Here is a 17,414-nt window from a genome sequence, read left to right as displayed (position 1 = left end):
CCTTCGTGGTCTCCGGCGTTGGTGGTGCGGCGGATGCAAAGAACGGCGAATATGCTTGGTGGTGGGGAGATGTGCAAGTTTCAGCGTCTTCTCTCACAGCTAGCCAGTTAACTAGCTTTGCCCTGTCAGATCCTCCGGTGGATAAGGCGCTAGAAGTGGTTGGGGGTGGTGATGGGATGTCGGTATGCGGAAAGGTAGGAAAAATCTTGAGTGGAGTTTGGTCTGTCTGTGTGTGTATATCCGGCGGGTTGAGCTCTAATGCCGCGATTTTGGTTGGTCCGGAGATAGCAAAGCCCTAGATGTTGTTATATATTGATCAAGGCGGAGGAGTGCTCCGGATATCAAGAGTAGCAGCAGCAAATTGTATACGTTGACAACGAAGAGGAGATATCCCGTTCTGAGGCTTCGGCAATTTCGAGATCAAGACGAACGCCCGCAAAGTCGGCCGACTGCCCATGCAAGGCAAAGTAACCAACTAGGCTTCTGGAGCTCCCCCCCTGGCTCGCTGCACCGGCTGTTTCGTGGGGCGTCTCCTTCAAAGTCCGGCTCTACCTGTCTGTCTCCCCGCAGGCACACCTGGCTCTGGCATGTAATGGACGTGTTCCGGTTACCTCCTAGGTATGCGTCTTCGCACTAAATACCAACACAGCAGCTTCTCTACGAGCTACGACTGTTATGTAGGCCAACTCGCTGCTTCGACCTGCGTGCCCCAAGTAGCCGCGGCGCATCTTGCTCCGTCGGCTTTCCGCCTCACCGGGAAACTCTATGATGACTAAGCTACCCCTCCCGCGGGGGGCGACGGAGCATCTTTCTCCGCCCGTCCGGCTCTCGGCTCTTCTGGCTGCTTAGTCAGTCATTCCTCTTTGTTGTCCCTCTTCGTCGTGCGTTGGACTTTTTGACTATACTACGGAAACAATCTCTCTACGGGAATTCTCCTGGAGTTCATGGATGCGACGAACTACATACATACGACAGTCAACTCGGCCAGGCTCCGAGAGGGGTAGCTCCAGCATCAGGCACTGGTCACTCCTGAGTAAGGATCTATATGCAGGAGCAAGGGCAAGGGCAGGAAGACAAGGGAGACGCAAGGGCCGAAAAGGTAGCGCCGGCTACTCCAGGCGGAGGATTACTCAGCAGGACTTTGTCAGCGATGGGGGTCTAGACAGCTGAGTCATTGTCTCTCGCGGGATAAGGTTTGACTGCCCGTTTAACGACATCAAAAGAGGATGTGTTGATGGGGGCATAGGCAGTTTCAATATAAGTACTATTATTGATACCCCTCTTTGACAGAATGATACACGTTGTACGGAGTATTAACAAGAACATTGCCCAAGCACCTCAATTGAGCTCAATGCTCTATCCTCGTCTCAGGTCCGAATTTTCTATTGTATGTTAATACCGCATCGCCCTACCACAGAGTAGCGGGGAGCGGTTGACCGAAAAGGGAACCTAGACTCAAACACACAAAGGCAGCTAAGAAGCAGTCATTCCACAGCTCTAGAGCTTGGGTGCCATATGTGGGGCACATAATTGCGTTCATGGTTATCCTGAGCCGTGTCCTTTTGACTTGGACCCGCGGTGTTGCACTGGCATGGCGCCAACAACAGAAACGCAGGTCAAGACTATCGGCAGAGGCTATGAGTCTACTAGGGCATCGTTGATAGCGCCCAGAACTGCCATCCTGGTGTCAGGAGGTAGAAACCGAAAGAAAGCTTATCTGCCCATCGCCTGCACAAACACAGACATGCTGGAGCCGGTTGGAACCTCCTTCGGTGTGATCGCAGCCTATACGGCCATAATGAGGGTTACACTGAACAAGGCCGACCCGATTGCAAATATAATCTGATAGCCAATCCATTGGCCTGTGTGTGTGTCGGACTGAAATGTGGTGAAGAGGCCGGAACCAACGGCACTAAAGGCGGATCCGACGAGCATCAAAATTTCAGGATGCCCCAGTTTAGCAATGACTGCTCACCAACAAGCAGGGTAAGAGCGCTTGTAATGAACCACGGAAGGGTCTGCACTGCTGATGTGAATGGGCTAGTGCCCTTAACTCCTTGGAACCACCTGCAATCTCACAATCAGTATAGTGCCAAAGGTCAAAAGCTGGAGCTATTTCAAAGGAGTGTATTTCTCAGGGAGGTAGAAGGTGAGCACGAAGATAGCTCCACTCGTGCAGAATCTGTAAATGAACCATACGAAACCGGCCGCTGGGTGAAAATTCGGGAGGGTAGCAACGCATCCCCCCTGCCAGATCTCGATGGCAATGAATGCAAGCCCGAGGATACCAAAGATGACCAGTAGTGCAATCATGTGAGTGTCACTCCAGGGGTAGGTAGTGCCACTGCATTGTAGGGCTAAGAGGAGGCAAGTAACAGAAGGTGCTGAGGCTGTCAGGGCAAGCAGAAATTCGGAGAAGATGGACTCGTCTTCGTGTTTAGGCGACGTGACGGAGAGAAGGAAGGTAATCCAAATGATGGCACCAAAAGGCAGGTTGATATAAAATGTCCAGCGCCAGGTGACGTGCTGGGTGAGTGCTCACCTAATAGAGGGCCAGCAGTAGAAGCAAGCACGCGGGCAATTGTGATCAAGGTAAGGATAATAAGGCGCTTAGATGTGGACTGAGGATAGGGACAAGCGAGAAAGCTGCTCAGTCATCAAGTAGATACTGCCATACCATCCAACGTCCTTGGGGGGGGGTTGGATTCGTCCGTAATATGCGGGATGGCTGTGGCAACAATGATGCTATCCTAGGAAGAGATATTCGAGTGAGCGGCTACATTCTTGTATGACATGAGGGAAAGGGAATGCAATTTCGAAATACCAGGGTTGTTAAGAATATTCCAAGGCTGACGGCTATGAGAGCCAGAAGGGTACTCAGAAGCTAGAGGGTATGTTGATATAGCTTCAGGCTTGTCACGCTGTGTCATGCTTGTGTGGGGGTGCATTTCAACACTCGCTTGCTATCCTGGAGAGCTGCATTGGTGATATTGCTAAAAGATAAAAATATAACTAGTGAGATAAGAACTTGAAGAGAATAATAGGATTAAATCACAAAGATAAATAAAGAGTAAAGCAGGAAGTTTAAAAAGACACAATTGAGCCGCAGTAATTAGAGTTAGAAATATAGAGAAATTGTAATCATAGAAAGGCTTGGAATCCCACGAGAGCGTGCAAATTGATTAGATTGAGAGAAATGCCTCTTGGTACACTATCTAGTCCCATATCCAACTATATGCATAAATGAATGTTGGCTCCTTTGATATAGTGCTTCATATTACTCCTTCCCTTATTCATCTTGTTGCGTACCCCTACATATACATACATAATATTCATAATATTTTTATGAAGTCTCTATGCGGCACAGGTGGATCAACATCCCGCCCACTGTAAGTGTGGAGCCGCGGCGAAAGTTTACTGCAGCCTCATCCAGTCAATCCCAGAGTCTATGTATTTCAGCACAAAACATACTTATAGAACCTCAGGTATATCCTGAAAAGAGGAAGCTGCAACGGCCTCTTTTCCGGGAGGTTACCGGGAAATATGACACTTTGTAGTGGGCCCCTGCAGGTTTCTTAATGGAAATATCCAACATTTTACTAAACAGCGATCTTCTTTTCCGGTCCTACCCGTTTCATTGCCAGCAGCTGTTAGTGCAAGCATCAGTAGTGCTAACTACTTGTTAGTTATCAGACGGTATTTTACCAGGAACTATGGACAGACTACCATAAAAGGTTATGAATAATAATAAGAAAACGCCATCAGCCAGGACAAATAGTACCAACGACCAACGACTCTACCTGCATATGCACCTATTACCACCATGATGCCTTAATCCTGAACAACCTTTCGATGTCAAATCCTTGTACTACGCAGTGAAGATCAATATTGACAGAATATCTAGTAGTTCTGAATCTCCTTTCCCTTTTCAAATCAGCTGGACATATACCAGTGCTAATGACCGTAATACCGTACCTAGATGCACTGTAAAGATAGTTTCCCAAAAGAGCAATGCTTCCGGAAGTATATCCAGATAGACATTCTTTTCTTTTCCCTTTTCACTCCAACGTCTTTTGCTGAAGCTATAACGTAATTTTACCTGATTTACTATGCGTAGAACTTCGTCACTATTATTCTTGTCAGTTTGAGACATGGCAGATTAGATTTTTGAAAATTTTAAACTGTAAACGAATATATAAATTTGTAAAGTACTGTTGAGGAGTTATAGTGGAGACCTCCATATCTATGGCAAATGAAGCCGTATTTACTTCTTTACTTCTATCGAGATGAAGACACGTTGAAGTAGCCCTCTCTTCCTTTCCTCTACTGGTTCACCATCTAGAAGAGTCCATCAATCTCACCTGTCTCGGCGTCGACATCAACGTTCAGGTAGCCTGGTGCAGTAGGGAGTCCAGGAATTGTCTGGATGTCCGCTGCAAGGGCGTATCTATGTGTCCCAGTTAGCTATGAAAACAAAAGCAAAAACCTGATAGGAATGGAAGGTGGGCTTACAAGTATCCAGCACCGACAGCAAGCCTGACATCCCGGATAGGAATCACAAAGCCTTCTGGGGCTCCCTTAAGAGCTGGGTCGTGGCTGAGAGAGTACTGAGTTTTGGCAATGCAGATAGGTAGATTGCCGTAGCCCTGCTTCTCATATGTCTCAACTTTGCGTGCAGCAAGCTCACTGAACTCGACCGCACTGGCGCCGTACATCTCCCGGCCAATGGTGGTGATGCGTTCTTGCACGCTTCCCTCCAGTCCGTACAGGAAAGAGAAGTTCTTGGGCTGAGAGGATGCCTTGATCACCGCTTCTGCCAGGTCAACGGCTCCCTTGCCGCCCATAGCCCAGTGGTTAGCTGGTACTGCATCTTCGGCACCAGCTGCAATTGCCTCCTCACGGATGACGGCATGTTCGGCAGCGGTGTCTGTCTCGAAGACGTTGATGGCTACCACCACAGGCACTCCGTAGCGTTTGGCATTGCTGATGTGCTTGCGTAGGTTCACACAGCCCTTTCGTAGCAGCTCCGTGTCTTCCTGTCTGTAGGCTTCTGGCAGAGCAGCACCAGGGGTAATATCCGGTCCACCGCCGTGGACCTTTAGTGCTCTGACAGTAGCAACAATGACGACTGTGTCTGGCACAAGGCCCGAAGAGCGGCATTTGATGTTAAAGAATCTCTCGCCACCCATAGTGAAGTCGAAGCCGGCCTCGGTCACTACAAAGCCAGTTGAGGAGTCGTGGTCTTCGTCTGGCTCGGTACCGGCCAGCTTGAGGGCCAGCTTGTCAGCCACCACTGAGTTGGCACCGATGCTAATGTTGGCAAAGGGGCCGGCATGCACGAACACAGGAGTACCCTCGAGAGACTGCATCAGATTTGGCTTGATTGCGTCCTTCATGAGGGCGGTCAAGGCACCTCCAGCACCAATGTCGTCACAAGTAACTGGCTCACCGGAGCGGGATGATGCAACGACCATGCGGCCCAGTCGCTCACGCATGTCAGCCAGGTCGTTGCTGAGAGCGAGAATGGCCATACATTCCGAAGCCACGGAGATATCAAAGCCGGTCTGTCTGGTATGGCCCTTCTCGGTAGCAGCCTGGCCGACGGTGATGGTACGTAGATGACGGTCGTTGACATCTAGGACACGGCGCCAGGTAATAGTTTCTGGATCAATGTCAAGTCTGGCAAATCTCTTGATCTCCTCGGGAGTAAGTTCGTTGGGGTCAGTCTTTGTGATGCCCAATTTCTTCAGCCGACGGAACATAATCCGCTGGAACTCACGCTTGCCCTTCTTTGTGGGAACAAGTCGCTTGTACAAGCCGGCATCGGGTGAGGTAGCTTCATGGAACATACGGGTCTCCAGGGCGGCGGCCAACAGGTTGTTTGCAGCAGTGATGGCATGTATATCTCCTGTCAAATGCAAGTTGAACTCATCCATAGGGATGACCTGGCTGTATCCACCACCTGCAGCACCTCCCTTGATACCAAACGTTGGACCTTGACTAGGCTGGCGAACATTGGCAAACACCACGCGGTTTAAGTGGGCTCCAAGAGCCTGGGTGAGGCCCATAGTAGTGGTAGACTTGCCCTCTCCGAGGGGAGTGGGTGTAATACCGCAGACGAGGATGTATCGACCATTTCGACGATGCCCCAAGCGGGAGAGGGCGTCGAGACTGACCTTGGCCTTGGTGTGGCCATAAGGTTCGAGTTCATGAGGTGCGATGCCTACTTCCGAGGCAATCTGGGTGATTGGCTTTGGCTTCTGGGACCGAGAGATGGCGATATCAGAGGGTACGGGTGACTTGGGGGTAATGGAGAGGGGGTTTATGGTGCGGCTGCGCTCCTTGTCAAAGTAGAAGCGCGCAGACTTGACAACATTCTGCAGTAACATGGCTACTGTCATTGGACCTACACCGCCGGGAACGGGAGTAATCTGTGATGCCACTTCAACGGCGGCTGCATAGTCGACATCACCAACGAGTCGCTGGCCAGACTTCTTGGTGTCATCGGGTATGTAGTTTGTCCCAACATCAATAACCACCACGCCAGGCTTGAGCCAGTCAGCCTTGACGAACTCTGGCTTCCCAATGGCCGCAACCAGAATGTCTGCCGTCTTGATGATCTCTTCGACGTTCTTCGTCCTGGAATGGCATGTAGTGACCGTTGCATCAGCGTTCTTGAGCAGATAGCTGACAGGACTGCCAACAATATCACTACGCCCAAGAACAACAGCGTGTTTGCCAGTAATCTCGACCCCGCTAGCGTATAGCAGCTCCATGACACCTTGCGGCGTGCATGGGATGAAGGTTGGCTTCCCCCCACGCTTGGCCAGCTCGCCGATGCTCAAGGTACCAAAACCGTCCACATCCTTCTCAGGAGCGACAGCAGAGGTAACAGCATGCTCGGACATGTGGTCTGGCAGAGGTAGCTGAACCAGGATGCCATGGACGGAGGGGTCATTGTTGTCAGATGTGATACGGGCGAGGATATCAGACTGAGGGGTGTCCACTGGCAATTGGACGTGTGTGCAGATAATGGATGCCTGGACTACTGTATCAGTATGAAGGCGTACGCAATAGAGAGTAGATAGATGTGCCGATGAAAGAGCATACTTCCTCGGCAGCCTTGAGCTTCATGCGAACATAGGTACCTGTCCGGTCAGCAAGTCACGTCGGGGTGGCGGTTATCAGAATAGACATACAAGAATCAGACCTGTCGCCCACTGTCCCATTGCAGTCAGTATACTTGTGCACTCAGTAATTATCCGCAGGAGAAGGGCTTACCTTGGTAGATGACAAGGGAGGGCTTGAAGCGCGGGTTCGTCTTCTGGGTCTCCTTGATTTCGCCGTTGAGGCGTTCTCTGATGGCTTTTGCGATGGCAGTGCCGTCTATCTTGGAGGCTCCCATGGCTGCGGCGGTGGTCGACTGTCGGGTGAAGGGTGCTTGGTCTGGCGATGGCGGTGCGGAAGACGAGAGCGAGGGCGGAGGAGCGAGAGGAAGAGGAAGCGGGAGTGACGAGGCCGCGCGGGGAGACGAGCTGAAGTAGTTGGAGAGGGCGAGGACGGGCGGGGCCGGCGACAGGGAGGCAGCGGCGGCAGCAGCAGTCAGGCGCAGGAGAGGCCGCCGGCACAGCAGCGAAGAAGCGGGCGGGAGGACTGGACGAGGCATGCCGCTGCTGGCATCTTTTAGGCTCTTCGTCGTCGTCAGCGCTGGGTTATTCTCTTCGGTCGGCTCTTCTGGGCTTCATGATGGCGCGCCTCTTTGTCTCGCCGTCGTTGAGGTGAAAATTCTGACTGATAAGATAAAGCCTGCCCCTGAGGCTCAAACTACGGGTAGATGTAGATTAGATAGCGTGTTACTCGGTGCACAGATCAAGATGCTGAGATTAGATGATGCACTGTCTACTTCGGCTTGCAAGAGTGCACAGTCCTTGACGGCGCTGCACCTGGTGGCAGCCACGCTGATTGACCGACAGGCTGCATGCATCTCAGAAGGTAGTTAACGCCCTACAGCTAAGTTAGCTCCTCAACCACCACCAGCTGCGTGGGCTTATCATACAATAAAGACACATTTATCAAGGTAGCCGGGCCTTATCACCAGCTAGAAGTCATGTTTTATGGAAATGCAATCAGTTACTGCTTCGGCAAGCCAATGATCGTCTCTGGCTCCTCCACATCTCCCGCAGCAACCGAGCTGTCCACGTCTGCTATCACCACGCTAGGGAAAGGCCCCTTCAATATTACTGCTATTATATACCATCCTTTCTTCTTTTACCCCTGTATATCTGTCGGGTATCGGTTATATCCACATCAACATCATTCGTTACAGGACTAAGACCAGAAAAGACGAAAAATGAAAGCTTTGACTTTGGCCTGAGAGTGATGACTATCACCTTGACAGTTATTGCAGTCGCAGAATTCTTGGCTCGCGTATACCCAACGGAATTAGACCAACGCAATGTACCTGTATTATACTTGAGTGCGCACCTCTATACAGCAATATCTAGCCTCTTTGACAGCCCCGAGCCTAATTGTGGAGACACAGCGTGGTCATAACCTAAGCTGACCTACCCTTTCCATGGTAGCACAATGCAATGGTACAGAGCTACGGGCCTTCAAGATTACAGAAACTACCTTCAGTTACTTGATTGACTTAATTACTACTCATATGGGAGTATACCGCGAAGTAGAAGTGATCAATTTTCTTGGAGGCTTCATCGAGGAGGAATTAAGTCATACTGAATGTTCCTGAGGCTTTATCAACAACTACAAGGAATGTATACAGAACTCAGACATTTCTCATTTCCCTCTTTCTATTTCTAGTTGTCCGCCCAGGCTGGCTAGTTTATTCTGTGGGCCTGCTCTATGAAAAGCAACCAGGCAAGCCTTGTATATCTAGATCCTGGAATCAGTACAATAAGCCACACAATATCTAGCGGAAAAGGTATACAGAATGGTAGTTGCGTTACTACCTAAAGTAATGTATAGGTCTTTTCTAAATACCTCATTATTTCCAAGTGTTGAAACCTGTCAGATACAAACTACATCTTCCTATCTTGCTGATCTGTATGACGTGTTATGTCTCTCCTAGAAATTAAGTAGCTCACATTTCTCAGACATCATTTGATTGATTAAGACTATTCTCCTCGTTTCTCCTCCTGCTTTCCCTATCCTCATTCTGCGAGAACCATCATGACAAACTTGAATTATTGGCCCCCTTATCCACCTTAACAATAACCGAGGGTTGGCATCATACTTATATTTAGATTAGCGCTAGTAAGGTTTTATAATGATCTATTATTAGAATATCTTCGCTTAACCGCTATGTTAAGCCAGTTAAACTCGGCATTTAGGCCAATTTGAAATTTTAAGTTTATTGAACCCATATTTTAAGGTTTACGGGGCGGTCCGCATCCAGTTAAAGTTTTTAGGTGCGACAACTATCTGCAATTAGTCATCTTACGCGTCTAGAGAGTTTTTATCGGTACAGAGTTTTAAATAACACTCATACGCAGCACTCCGTAATATTGAATTCGTTAAATAAAGTTCATGGGTAACTGCTAGATAAGGACTTTAAAGGTACTGCCTGGATGTTATGTCACTGGAAACGGTAATGCTTATCATCCGGCCCCGTGGAACTTGAATATTAATTGATATTCATACCAAAAACTTGACATTGCTCTGTTTAATTTCTTCTTGAAATGAAGTAACTTCAAGTAAGTGAAGTATAATCGGCAGACAGGAGCCTAATTGAGCGAGACAATCAAGGTAGTTATCAAGCTGAGGAGCCTCTTAGCTGCTTCCGATATGCATCAATATGTTATATACTATTAGTCCGGAACCAGTGCTAAATTTATATCTCTTTGCGCGAGGTAGTACAACACCTCATTAATTGGTAATATATCTTCGTACATCTCGCAACCTTACCGAAGCTAGTTACTAGCATACAGCCGACGTTTTGAAGTCACTTGTATACTACCTTGTGAATCGGTAATAGCAACAGGCCCATTCATCTCCAGAATTAGAACGCTACAATACCAGGGAGATAGGGCTTATGAAACGTGGGGAAGGCCGGGAGCTTCTTGTAATGTTTGGTATTGGCACCTGTGTGGTATGGGATGCTTTTACCCACGAGTATTTATTAGCGGAGATGCGGGGATAAATTCAAGGGAAATGGAAACAAAAAGATGTCTATTACCCCTCTCGCTGTTCCTCCATGGTCCGTATTCCTTGTAATTTTTTTTATACGTATACATATATATATATATATATATATCTCCAAGGGGACCTTTCAACTAGAGACGCTCCCCTCCCCTCTTGCTGGCGTTTTTTTTTTTTTTTTTTTTGGAGGGTATGGGGCAAAGTACTCTAAGACAAGTTCATACTGCAGAGTCACCTGTGAATGATGACCTGGAATTCGGTTGTCGACGATGACTTGGTCTAGTAGTCGATAGAAATATCGGTTAAGCGACACTCGCGCCGTACAAATGAAGGACCCTTTCGCAGAATCCCCGTCTCCTGTCTGTCTCACAGCCAAAATATTCGCCTTTTCTCTCCTGCTTGCCGTTTCGTCTTTTCAAAACCGCACCTGAATTATGCTGTGCACGGACCAGTTTAGAGGAATAACAAAAGTCCGTATTAGTCAGCCATGATGTAAAAGTTCTGTGTGGGCGAACAAAAATATCAAGAGTCAGAAAAGTCGCAGGCGAAGACGAAGCGCAAGTCGAAATTTAACAAGGTCAGAACCATACACGGAGCCACGAAGACGGATTAGCTGTATACATATCTACGGTCGTATTAAATACTTCACACAGAATGAGACCAATCCTCCTCCAGGGTCATGTTCGTGTCCCTTTTATCTCGTCCACTTCTCTTAGCGTCACCCCCCCACGCAAATTCAAGATTCGCAGTGGCAGCTAACCCAGCGCCTCTAGGAACGATCCTTGACCCAGATCAAATTCTCACGGGACGGCGATCTTCTTTTCTCGGTAGCCAAGGATAAGAACATTTGTGTCTGGTATTATGCGAACGGCGAGCGACTAGGCACCTACTCTGGCCATCAGGGTGCGCTATGGACCATTGACCCAAGCCCCAACACCGTACTGCTCGCCTCGGGAGCGGCAGATAACACCGTCAAGCTATGGAACATCAAGACCGGCGAGTGCGTTAAGACATGGGACTTCCCTACGGCCGTGAAGCGGGTCGAGTTCTCTGCCGATGGATCGAAGCTGTTGGCGGTTACAGAGAAGCGAATGGGCTACCTGGGCACCATCGTTGTTTTCGATATTGCATATGGAGACGGCGAGGGGAACAACCTGCACGAGCAGGCCGACGAACCCATCTTGAAAATCACTTGCGAGGAGAGCAAGGCCACCGTTGCTGGCTGGAGTTACCTGGCGAAATACATTATTGCTGGACACGAGGACGGAAGCATCAGTCAGTACGACGCAAAGGTAAAAATCACTCACTCGATTAGTATTATAATTTTGAGACTTACAAGTATCTAACGGGGTGTACAGACCGGCGACCAGCTAGAAAACGTCCAGGCACACGAGCTCGACTGCAAGATCACTGATCTTCAGTTCTCCGCTGACAGGACATACTTCATCACCGCCTGCTCTGACAAATCGGCCAAGGTGCGTCTCACTTTTTTTTTTTTTATTTCGCTCTACAGTTACCGTATTTGCCGTCATACTAACCTGCGTAGATCCTCTCATCAAGCACCCTCGAAATCCTCAAGACCTACACTGCCGATACCCCTCTCAACACAGCAGCCATAACGGCAAAGAAGGACTTCGTCGTGCTCGGTGGTGGCCAGGCTGCCATGGACGTGACTACCACCTCCGCCAGACAAGGAAAGTTCGAGGCCCGATTCTACCACAAAATATTCGAGGACGAGATCGGCCGTGTCAGGGGCCACTTCGGTCCCCTGAACACGATCGCCGTCCACCCTGCCGGCGTTGGCTATGCGTCTGGCGGAGAAGACGGATACGTACGTGTTCATCATTTTGACAAGTCCTATTTCGATTTTATGTATGAAGTTGAGAGGGAGCAGTTGAGGAAGTGATTTTTATTTTCTATCTGTGTTTTTTATCTTCTCCCCTTTGCCCCCTTTCGCTCAAAGTTTTTGTTATTTGGTTGGGTTGTTTAATGCCTCTTGATGATAATTATATTCTCTTTTTTCCCCCCTTCTTCTTTCTTCCCTCTCTATGTTTCTCTCTTTTTTCTTTGATCTCGTTCCAAAATCCTGCAGCTGCATTGCATGAGTTCATCTTTACCACGGTGTTGTGTTCATTATCCCTGTTTTATCTTGACAAAACAAAAAGCGAGAAGCAGAGAGAAGAAAGAAACGGAAGAAAAAGAGAAGGAGTAGGCGGTTCTAGAAGGGATGAAGGGATGGTCTCCTGGTCTCCTGGTATGCTGAATGCCGTGTCCTTTGCTCCTTTTTCTGCTGTTTTGTGCCTTGTTGGAAGGTGGTTCTGGTACTTACTTACGAGACTTGAGGGGCCCTTGCAGGCTGGCGAGCTGGATAGAGAAATGCAAAGAGCAAATGATTCATGACCAGACATAAAAGGACTGCAAGTATCCATCCCTATCCTTAAATCTCAACTCTTCTTCTCTTCTCATCCTTTTTTTTCTCCCGATCGTCATCGTCTCTTTCTCCGATACCACTGATACCCAACCCGCCGTCTCGAAACCGCCAGCTCCAACGTCCAAGTGACGTCACGACAAGGGACAGGCTGCTGCTGTTATATTTATTATTATTTATTATTATTATTTCTTTTTATTTATTTATTTATTTATTCCTGCCTACTCTGCAACTCCAGGCGTCCAGCGACATCTCGTATCTCGGACATGGAGGGCCAAATTACTCACTCCCCCACGGCTGGCCCCGAGAACAGGGAAGATGGCTGGGAGAACAGCGACCAGTCTTCGCCTCGCCATGGACGGCGACTATCCCACTTCTCCATCCACCGAGGAAACTCCCTGATTCTGCTCTGCGACTGCTAGCAGGCCTCCTTCGCCAGCCACAACTCTCTGCCCATGGCGATCCGTGACGGCATCATGCTCTAGCGTTCTGCTCGGAGGCGCGCGATCTTCCAGGGAAGGCCGAAGGAGGCTGTGACGGGAAGCTTGCTGCCCAACAGCCCTCTGCTCGAGTGCTGTGCTCCGTACACTCCTTCCACTCTATTAACCCGTATATACGGAGTATATATATCATCTTTATATCCAAATATGGCCTGGATGGAATGAACTCTTGCTCTCGAAATCACCGGAGACAAACCACACTGACTGGCCTTTCGGTTTTTTTTCTTTTCTTTTCTTTTCTTTTCCTTTCGAGAAACGGGCTATATGTCCTCGCTGCTAATGAGTCTGCTCCTAGAGTTTTCCTTCTTCCCTGTTAGCGCCTAAAGTCACAGTCGCTACGAACCCGCAGGCAGTCACTTGGCCCATGTCCATTCCCGTGCTCTGCCATGCAACTCTGGTCCAGGGGCGAAGGGGGGGGGGAGCGAGGGAGGGACAGAAACACAGTCATTTTATTTTCTCGCGCCGGGCTGAGAGCAGCAGCAGCAGCAGCAGCAAAGAAGAAGGGCAGGAAGAAAAAGAAAAAAAAAAAACAAGAAGAAGCAAAGAGAGGAAGATAAAAAAGCCCCCATTGTGGTTGAATAATAAATAGCAATCGCAGATTTCGCCGTTGCTGATCGGGACTGTCCTGTCGCTGCCAACTCTTATTTCTCGACTCTTGTGCGCTCGTCTTTCCGTTGCTTCTTCGTCTCCTGCGGACAGCTGGGAGTATAAAGGGACCGGCTGCCTGCTGTCCTGTCATCAGTCCGTTTGTCCTGTCCTCTCGAGCCTGTTTCTTTATATAAATCGCCGGCCTCTTCTCTCAAGCAGGAGAAGGGAGAAAAAAAAATAATAATAACAAGCAGAAGAAGAAATCTATCGAGCTTCACTGTCGACATGGCTTCTTCGTCTCTGTCGCTTCTCGTATTCTCTACCCGCTTCTCCCACAGGCTGCTCTGACTGTGACTTCTGCCCGCCTGACTTGATATATATCATCGCCACTCCCTCTGCATCCCACAAGCCCACCTGATTCTTGCTCCTCCTTCGTCAGCCGGCTGCTCCGAGCACTCCTCTTGACTCATATCCCTTTTTACGGGCGTCTTCTCTCTCTCGCACCGCCTTAGCTGTCTGTCCCTTTACCGGCTGTCGACCTCGCCTTTTTTCTTTACCTCGTTATTTCAGCCCTATTTCTACACAAAGAGCGAGGGATAAAGAAAAACCGCAGCCATGGTTCCGCTGGCCCGTGAGGCGCCCTTGGCAATAAAGCCGCCCGCCGCCTCCGCCGCCGCCAAGAGCCTCCTCGCTTCCGCCCCGTCGCCTGGCTCTAACCTGACGCCGCCCCTGACGCCCGTCGAGGAGGACGATGGCGCTCGAATCATACCCGTGCTCGATGGCGCCCACTCCACGGTTCCTCCATTGTGGGCAGCGCAGCTCGACGGGCCAAGCGAGTGCTCCCTGCCGCTCAAGTATCGCTACGGCCAGGACGGTAGTCGAATAGAGTACGGCAGAGGCGCCTGGAGCAACGTCTACAGCGCCATCAGCATCGACCACGCTGCTTCTCTGGCTAAGTCGCCACCCCAGACCCCCACTCGCGGCTCTTTGGCCTCGTCTCCTATGCTGGGGCCACGGAACGGCCATACCAGCAGCAGGAGCAGCAGTAGCAGCGGGAACACCCATACCACTGTGTACGCTGTTAAAGTGGCCTCCGGACGTTTAGCACATGATGCAGTCGCCGCCGAAGCAGATATCCTTACTTTTCTCCACCGAATTCCAGGCAGTACAGCTCATGTCGTGCCATTTCACGGCTACATTGCTTCTGAACATGCCATCGTCATGACTGCCATTCCGCTCTCCTTTGCCTCATACATCAAAACCAGAGCAAAAGATGCGGCTGCTGTATTCAACACGAGAACCATGTTTAAGCCTGTCCTGGGGATGGCAACCTGGCTCTCTTTTGCCGACAAGTTAGTTGAGGGGCTTCGGTGGATGCATGAAGCAGGCGTGGTCCACGGCGATATCAAGCCCCAGAACATCCTCCTTCGTCCACGGGTTCCCAGCATCAGCATCAGCAGTAGCAGCAGCAGCAGCGGAGGCCCTACTGCTACGGCATTAAACAGTTCTGGGACCATCGATGACACTGCAGCAAATTCATTCGATCTGCTCTTCATCGACTTTACTTCTTCTCTCTACTCTCATGGCAGCGGTGTGGCGCTGAACTCGACCGCTAGCTCTCGGCTAGCCACCAGTCTTCCGTTCACAGCCCCTGAACTCCTATCGATCAGCTCCATGACCTTACCACCAACTCCAGCACCTTCGTCTGATATATTCGCCTTGGCTCTCACCTTGGTCGCTGCTGCAATCGGCTATGGAGAGGTATACCCGGGACTTGAAAGACATAGAGCTCTCGCTCTTGCAAGAGATGGCCACCGTGTGATTGACTATGTCCGCGCAGGAGAGCAGGGAACTAGAATCCCACGCAAGGGGGTCGTGGAGAGGGTTATATCTCCTGCTGTTCTAAAGGATGCAGGTAGCAGAGTGGCTACAGAACACTGGTTGGGCATTATCAGGGGCGAGATTGCAGCTCTTGCATAAATAATGGATTGAATGTTTGTCTATAAATATAGACTTTCCTACGTCCCCTCCCGTCAATCTTCCTCTTGCTTTGACTGTATGTTATGTGATGTTTTATGATTGATTGTACTTTTACCCCCTACCAGCATCTGGAGCATGATAAGACTGGCGTTTGTTTAACTAACCTGCATCCCTTTTTTCCTCTTCTTTCCATTTCTCTCTTTCTTCGTCCTCTTCTTCGTTGTATTTTTTTTTTTTAACTTTGTATCGCTAGAACTAGGCTCTTTAATCTAGTCAGCTAACTATAGCATTAGAGCAGGATCAATTTTGCTTCGTCATTATATAATCCTTCTCAGTTTGAGCCTGCTGTTTGCGCTTCTAGCCTTCCAAGTAGCTCCGTTGCAACTTCTATATCAAATATCAAATGTTAGTAAACATGGATAGATAAAGGAGATAAAATGAATTTTTTTTTGTCTTCTCTCCCTTTCTCTGCTTCTATCCATACACTCGCTGTTCTAACTATATATACATTCGTTTACTGTAACCCCGTTAACTCTATCAACTGCGCCCTGCCTATGATAGCCTTCGCTTGGTTTGTCCTTTGGTCTGTTATTACAATATCATACTCTATTATTAAAAGAAACAGATATAGAGACTGCCAGGTGTGTAGGTTATAAGTTATGGCCTACCTGCTGTCTAATGTCATCCCCTTTCTTCGAATAGCCTGGCCTCCCAGCCGCAGAACACCACAAAGAAACAGGGCTACTCATATGCATCCCAATGCCACACCGGGCATGGCAGACTTGGAAGAGGAGCCATCATCCGAAGAAGATTATATTTACGATATCAACAGCCAACTAGCATCGGAAACCCAAGAGAACAAGGATACATCCACGGGACGGATTCCGGGTGTAGCAACGCTCCTCAATGATGTGACTATCGGACCTCCATCTAGTCAAACAGTCAACCGAGCTACACCGAACTTCTATATCACTAGGCCAAACGGCGCGAAGGTTCCTCTGATACCCTTGGACGAGCTACCCGAGGGCCTTAAGCTCGGAGACCAAGGCTGGTATCAAAGCTGCTGGATACGGTACATGCATCCCGTATCTGGTGGCAGATACCCAAGTTCAGGAACTTTTGTAGCAACCATCAAAGGTGGCACACAGCTCAGTCGCAAGTGGTATACTGTTAGAACACCAAGTGGCAGAGTGGATATCTTGAAGAAGCCGAAAGTCATCCCACCGCTGCTTGATTGTTGTGTGTGTGAAAATACCAGGAGCAGTGAAAACGATGTCGATGTTCAAGCTCAGGACAACAGGCCAAATTCGACCCAATCACCTTTGCTGCCACAGAGAGCGGGAGAGCAAATAGGACAACGATACGGGACATTCGCTCCACCTAACTCCTTGAACGTGAACCTACTTGATTCTTCAAGCTCAAGTTCAGAAGAACAAACGGATGGGGCCGGTCTCCCAAGGGATCAGCATTGGCTAACTCGTGAAAGATCCGAAACGCCGCCGGGTGAAAGGCAGTTAAGTATGGGTGTTCTATGGGAAGTCGAGAGCATAGACGACGACGACGACGACCCTCCCAACGATGAACCCGAAATGCCGGGTGATAGAAGTGATAGCCAGTCTTGCGACAATAAGCCCGACAGGCCGGATGATACAGATGATAGGCAGCAAGGCGGTCCCTCAAATCCCATAAGATTCGTGAATTATACTCTGGCCCAGTTGAATAAAAATGAGAGTCTGCGGATGACTCGCATCCACGACCCC

The 17,414-nt window shown here is 49.3% G+C and overlaps 6 protein-coding genes across 6 annotated transcripts; 4 read left to right on the top strand and 2 right to left on the bottom strand.

Annotated features, from left to right (window-relative positions):
* Positions 1–3,928: 3,928 nt before the first annotated feature.
* Positions 3,929–7,666, bottom strand: TRV_06219 (uncharacterized protein; the record flags this gene model as incomplete). Its single annotated transcript, XM_003019690.1, has 6 exons — positions 3,929–4,082; positions 4,269–4,338; positions 4,362–4,447; positions 4,513–7,040; positions 7,111–7,148; positions 7,282–7,666. 6 exons carry the CDS (start codon positions 7,664–7,666, stop codon positions 3,929–3,931), a joined length of 3,261 nt encoding a protein of 1,086 aa, XP_003019736.1.
* A 3,146-nt stretch (positions 7,667–10,812) lies between these two features.
* Positions 10,813–12,064, top strand: TRV_06218 (uncharacterized protein; the record flags this gene model as incomplete). Its single annotated transcript, XM_003019689.1, has 4 exons — positions 10,813–10,839; positions 10,932–11,450; positions 11,517–11,633; positions 11,705–12,064. 4 exons carry the CDS (start codon positions 10,813–10,815, stop codon positions 12,062–12,064), a joined length of 1,023 nt encoding a protein of 340 aa, XP_003019735.1.
* Positions 12,065–12,147: 83 nt separating this feature from the next.
* Positions 12,148–12,558, top strand: TRV_06217 (uncharacterized protein; the record flags this gene model as incomplete). Its single annotated transcript, XM_003019688.1, has 1 exon — positions 12,148–12,558. One exon carries the CDS (start codon positions 12,148–12,150, stop codon positions 12,556–12,558), a length of 411 nt encoding a protein of 136 aa, XP_003019734.1.
* Positions 12,559–13,067: 509 nt separating this feature from the next.
* On the bottom strand, positions 13,068–13,825 carry TRV_06216 (uncharacterized protein; the record flags this gene model as incomplete). The annotated part of the gene is made up of 2 exons (XM_003019687.1): positions 13,068–13,346; positions 13,430–13,825. 2 exons carry the CDS (start codon positions 13,823–13,825, stop codon positions 13,068–13,070), a joined length of 675 nt encoding a protein of 224 aa, XP_003019733.1.
* A 464-nt stretch (positions 13,826–14,289) lies between these two features.
* Positions 14,290–15,654, top strand: TRV_06215 (protein kinase domain-containing protein; the record flags this gene model as incomplete). Its single annotated transcript, XM_003019686.1, has 1 exon — positions 14,290–15,654. The coding sequence occupies one exon, from the start codon at positions 14,290–14,292 to the stop codon at positions 15,652–15,654; it is 1,365 nt and encodes a 454-aa protein (XP_003019732.1).
* Positions 15,655–16,313: 659 nt separating this feature from the next.
* On the top strand, positions 16,314–17,348 carry TRV_06214 (uncharacterized protein; the record flags this gene model as incomplete). The annotated part of the gene is made up of 2 exons (XM_003019685.1): positions 16,314–17,172; positions 17,206–17,348. Coding segments are annotated over 2 exons (1,002 nt in total), but the record flags the coding sequence as incomplete, so codon positions are not given.
* Between the last annotated feature and the right edge of the window lie 66 nt (positions 17,349–17,414).

Source organism: Trichophyton verrucosum, assembly GCF_000151505.1.
Source record: "Trichophyton verrucosum HKI 0517 chromosome Unknown contig00680_1.f1.exp, whole genome shotgun sequence".
NCBI lineage: Eukaryota > Fungi > Ascomycota > Eurotiomycetes > Onygenales > Arthrodermataceae > Trichophyton > Trichophyton verrucosum.
Note: the sequence above shows the minus strand (reverse complement) of the source record. Positions and strands in the feature narration are given on the sequence as shown.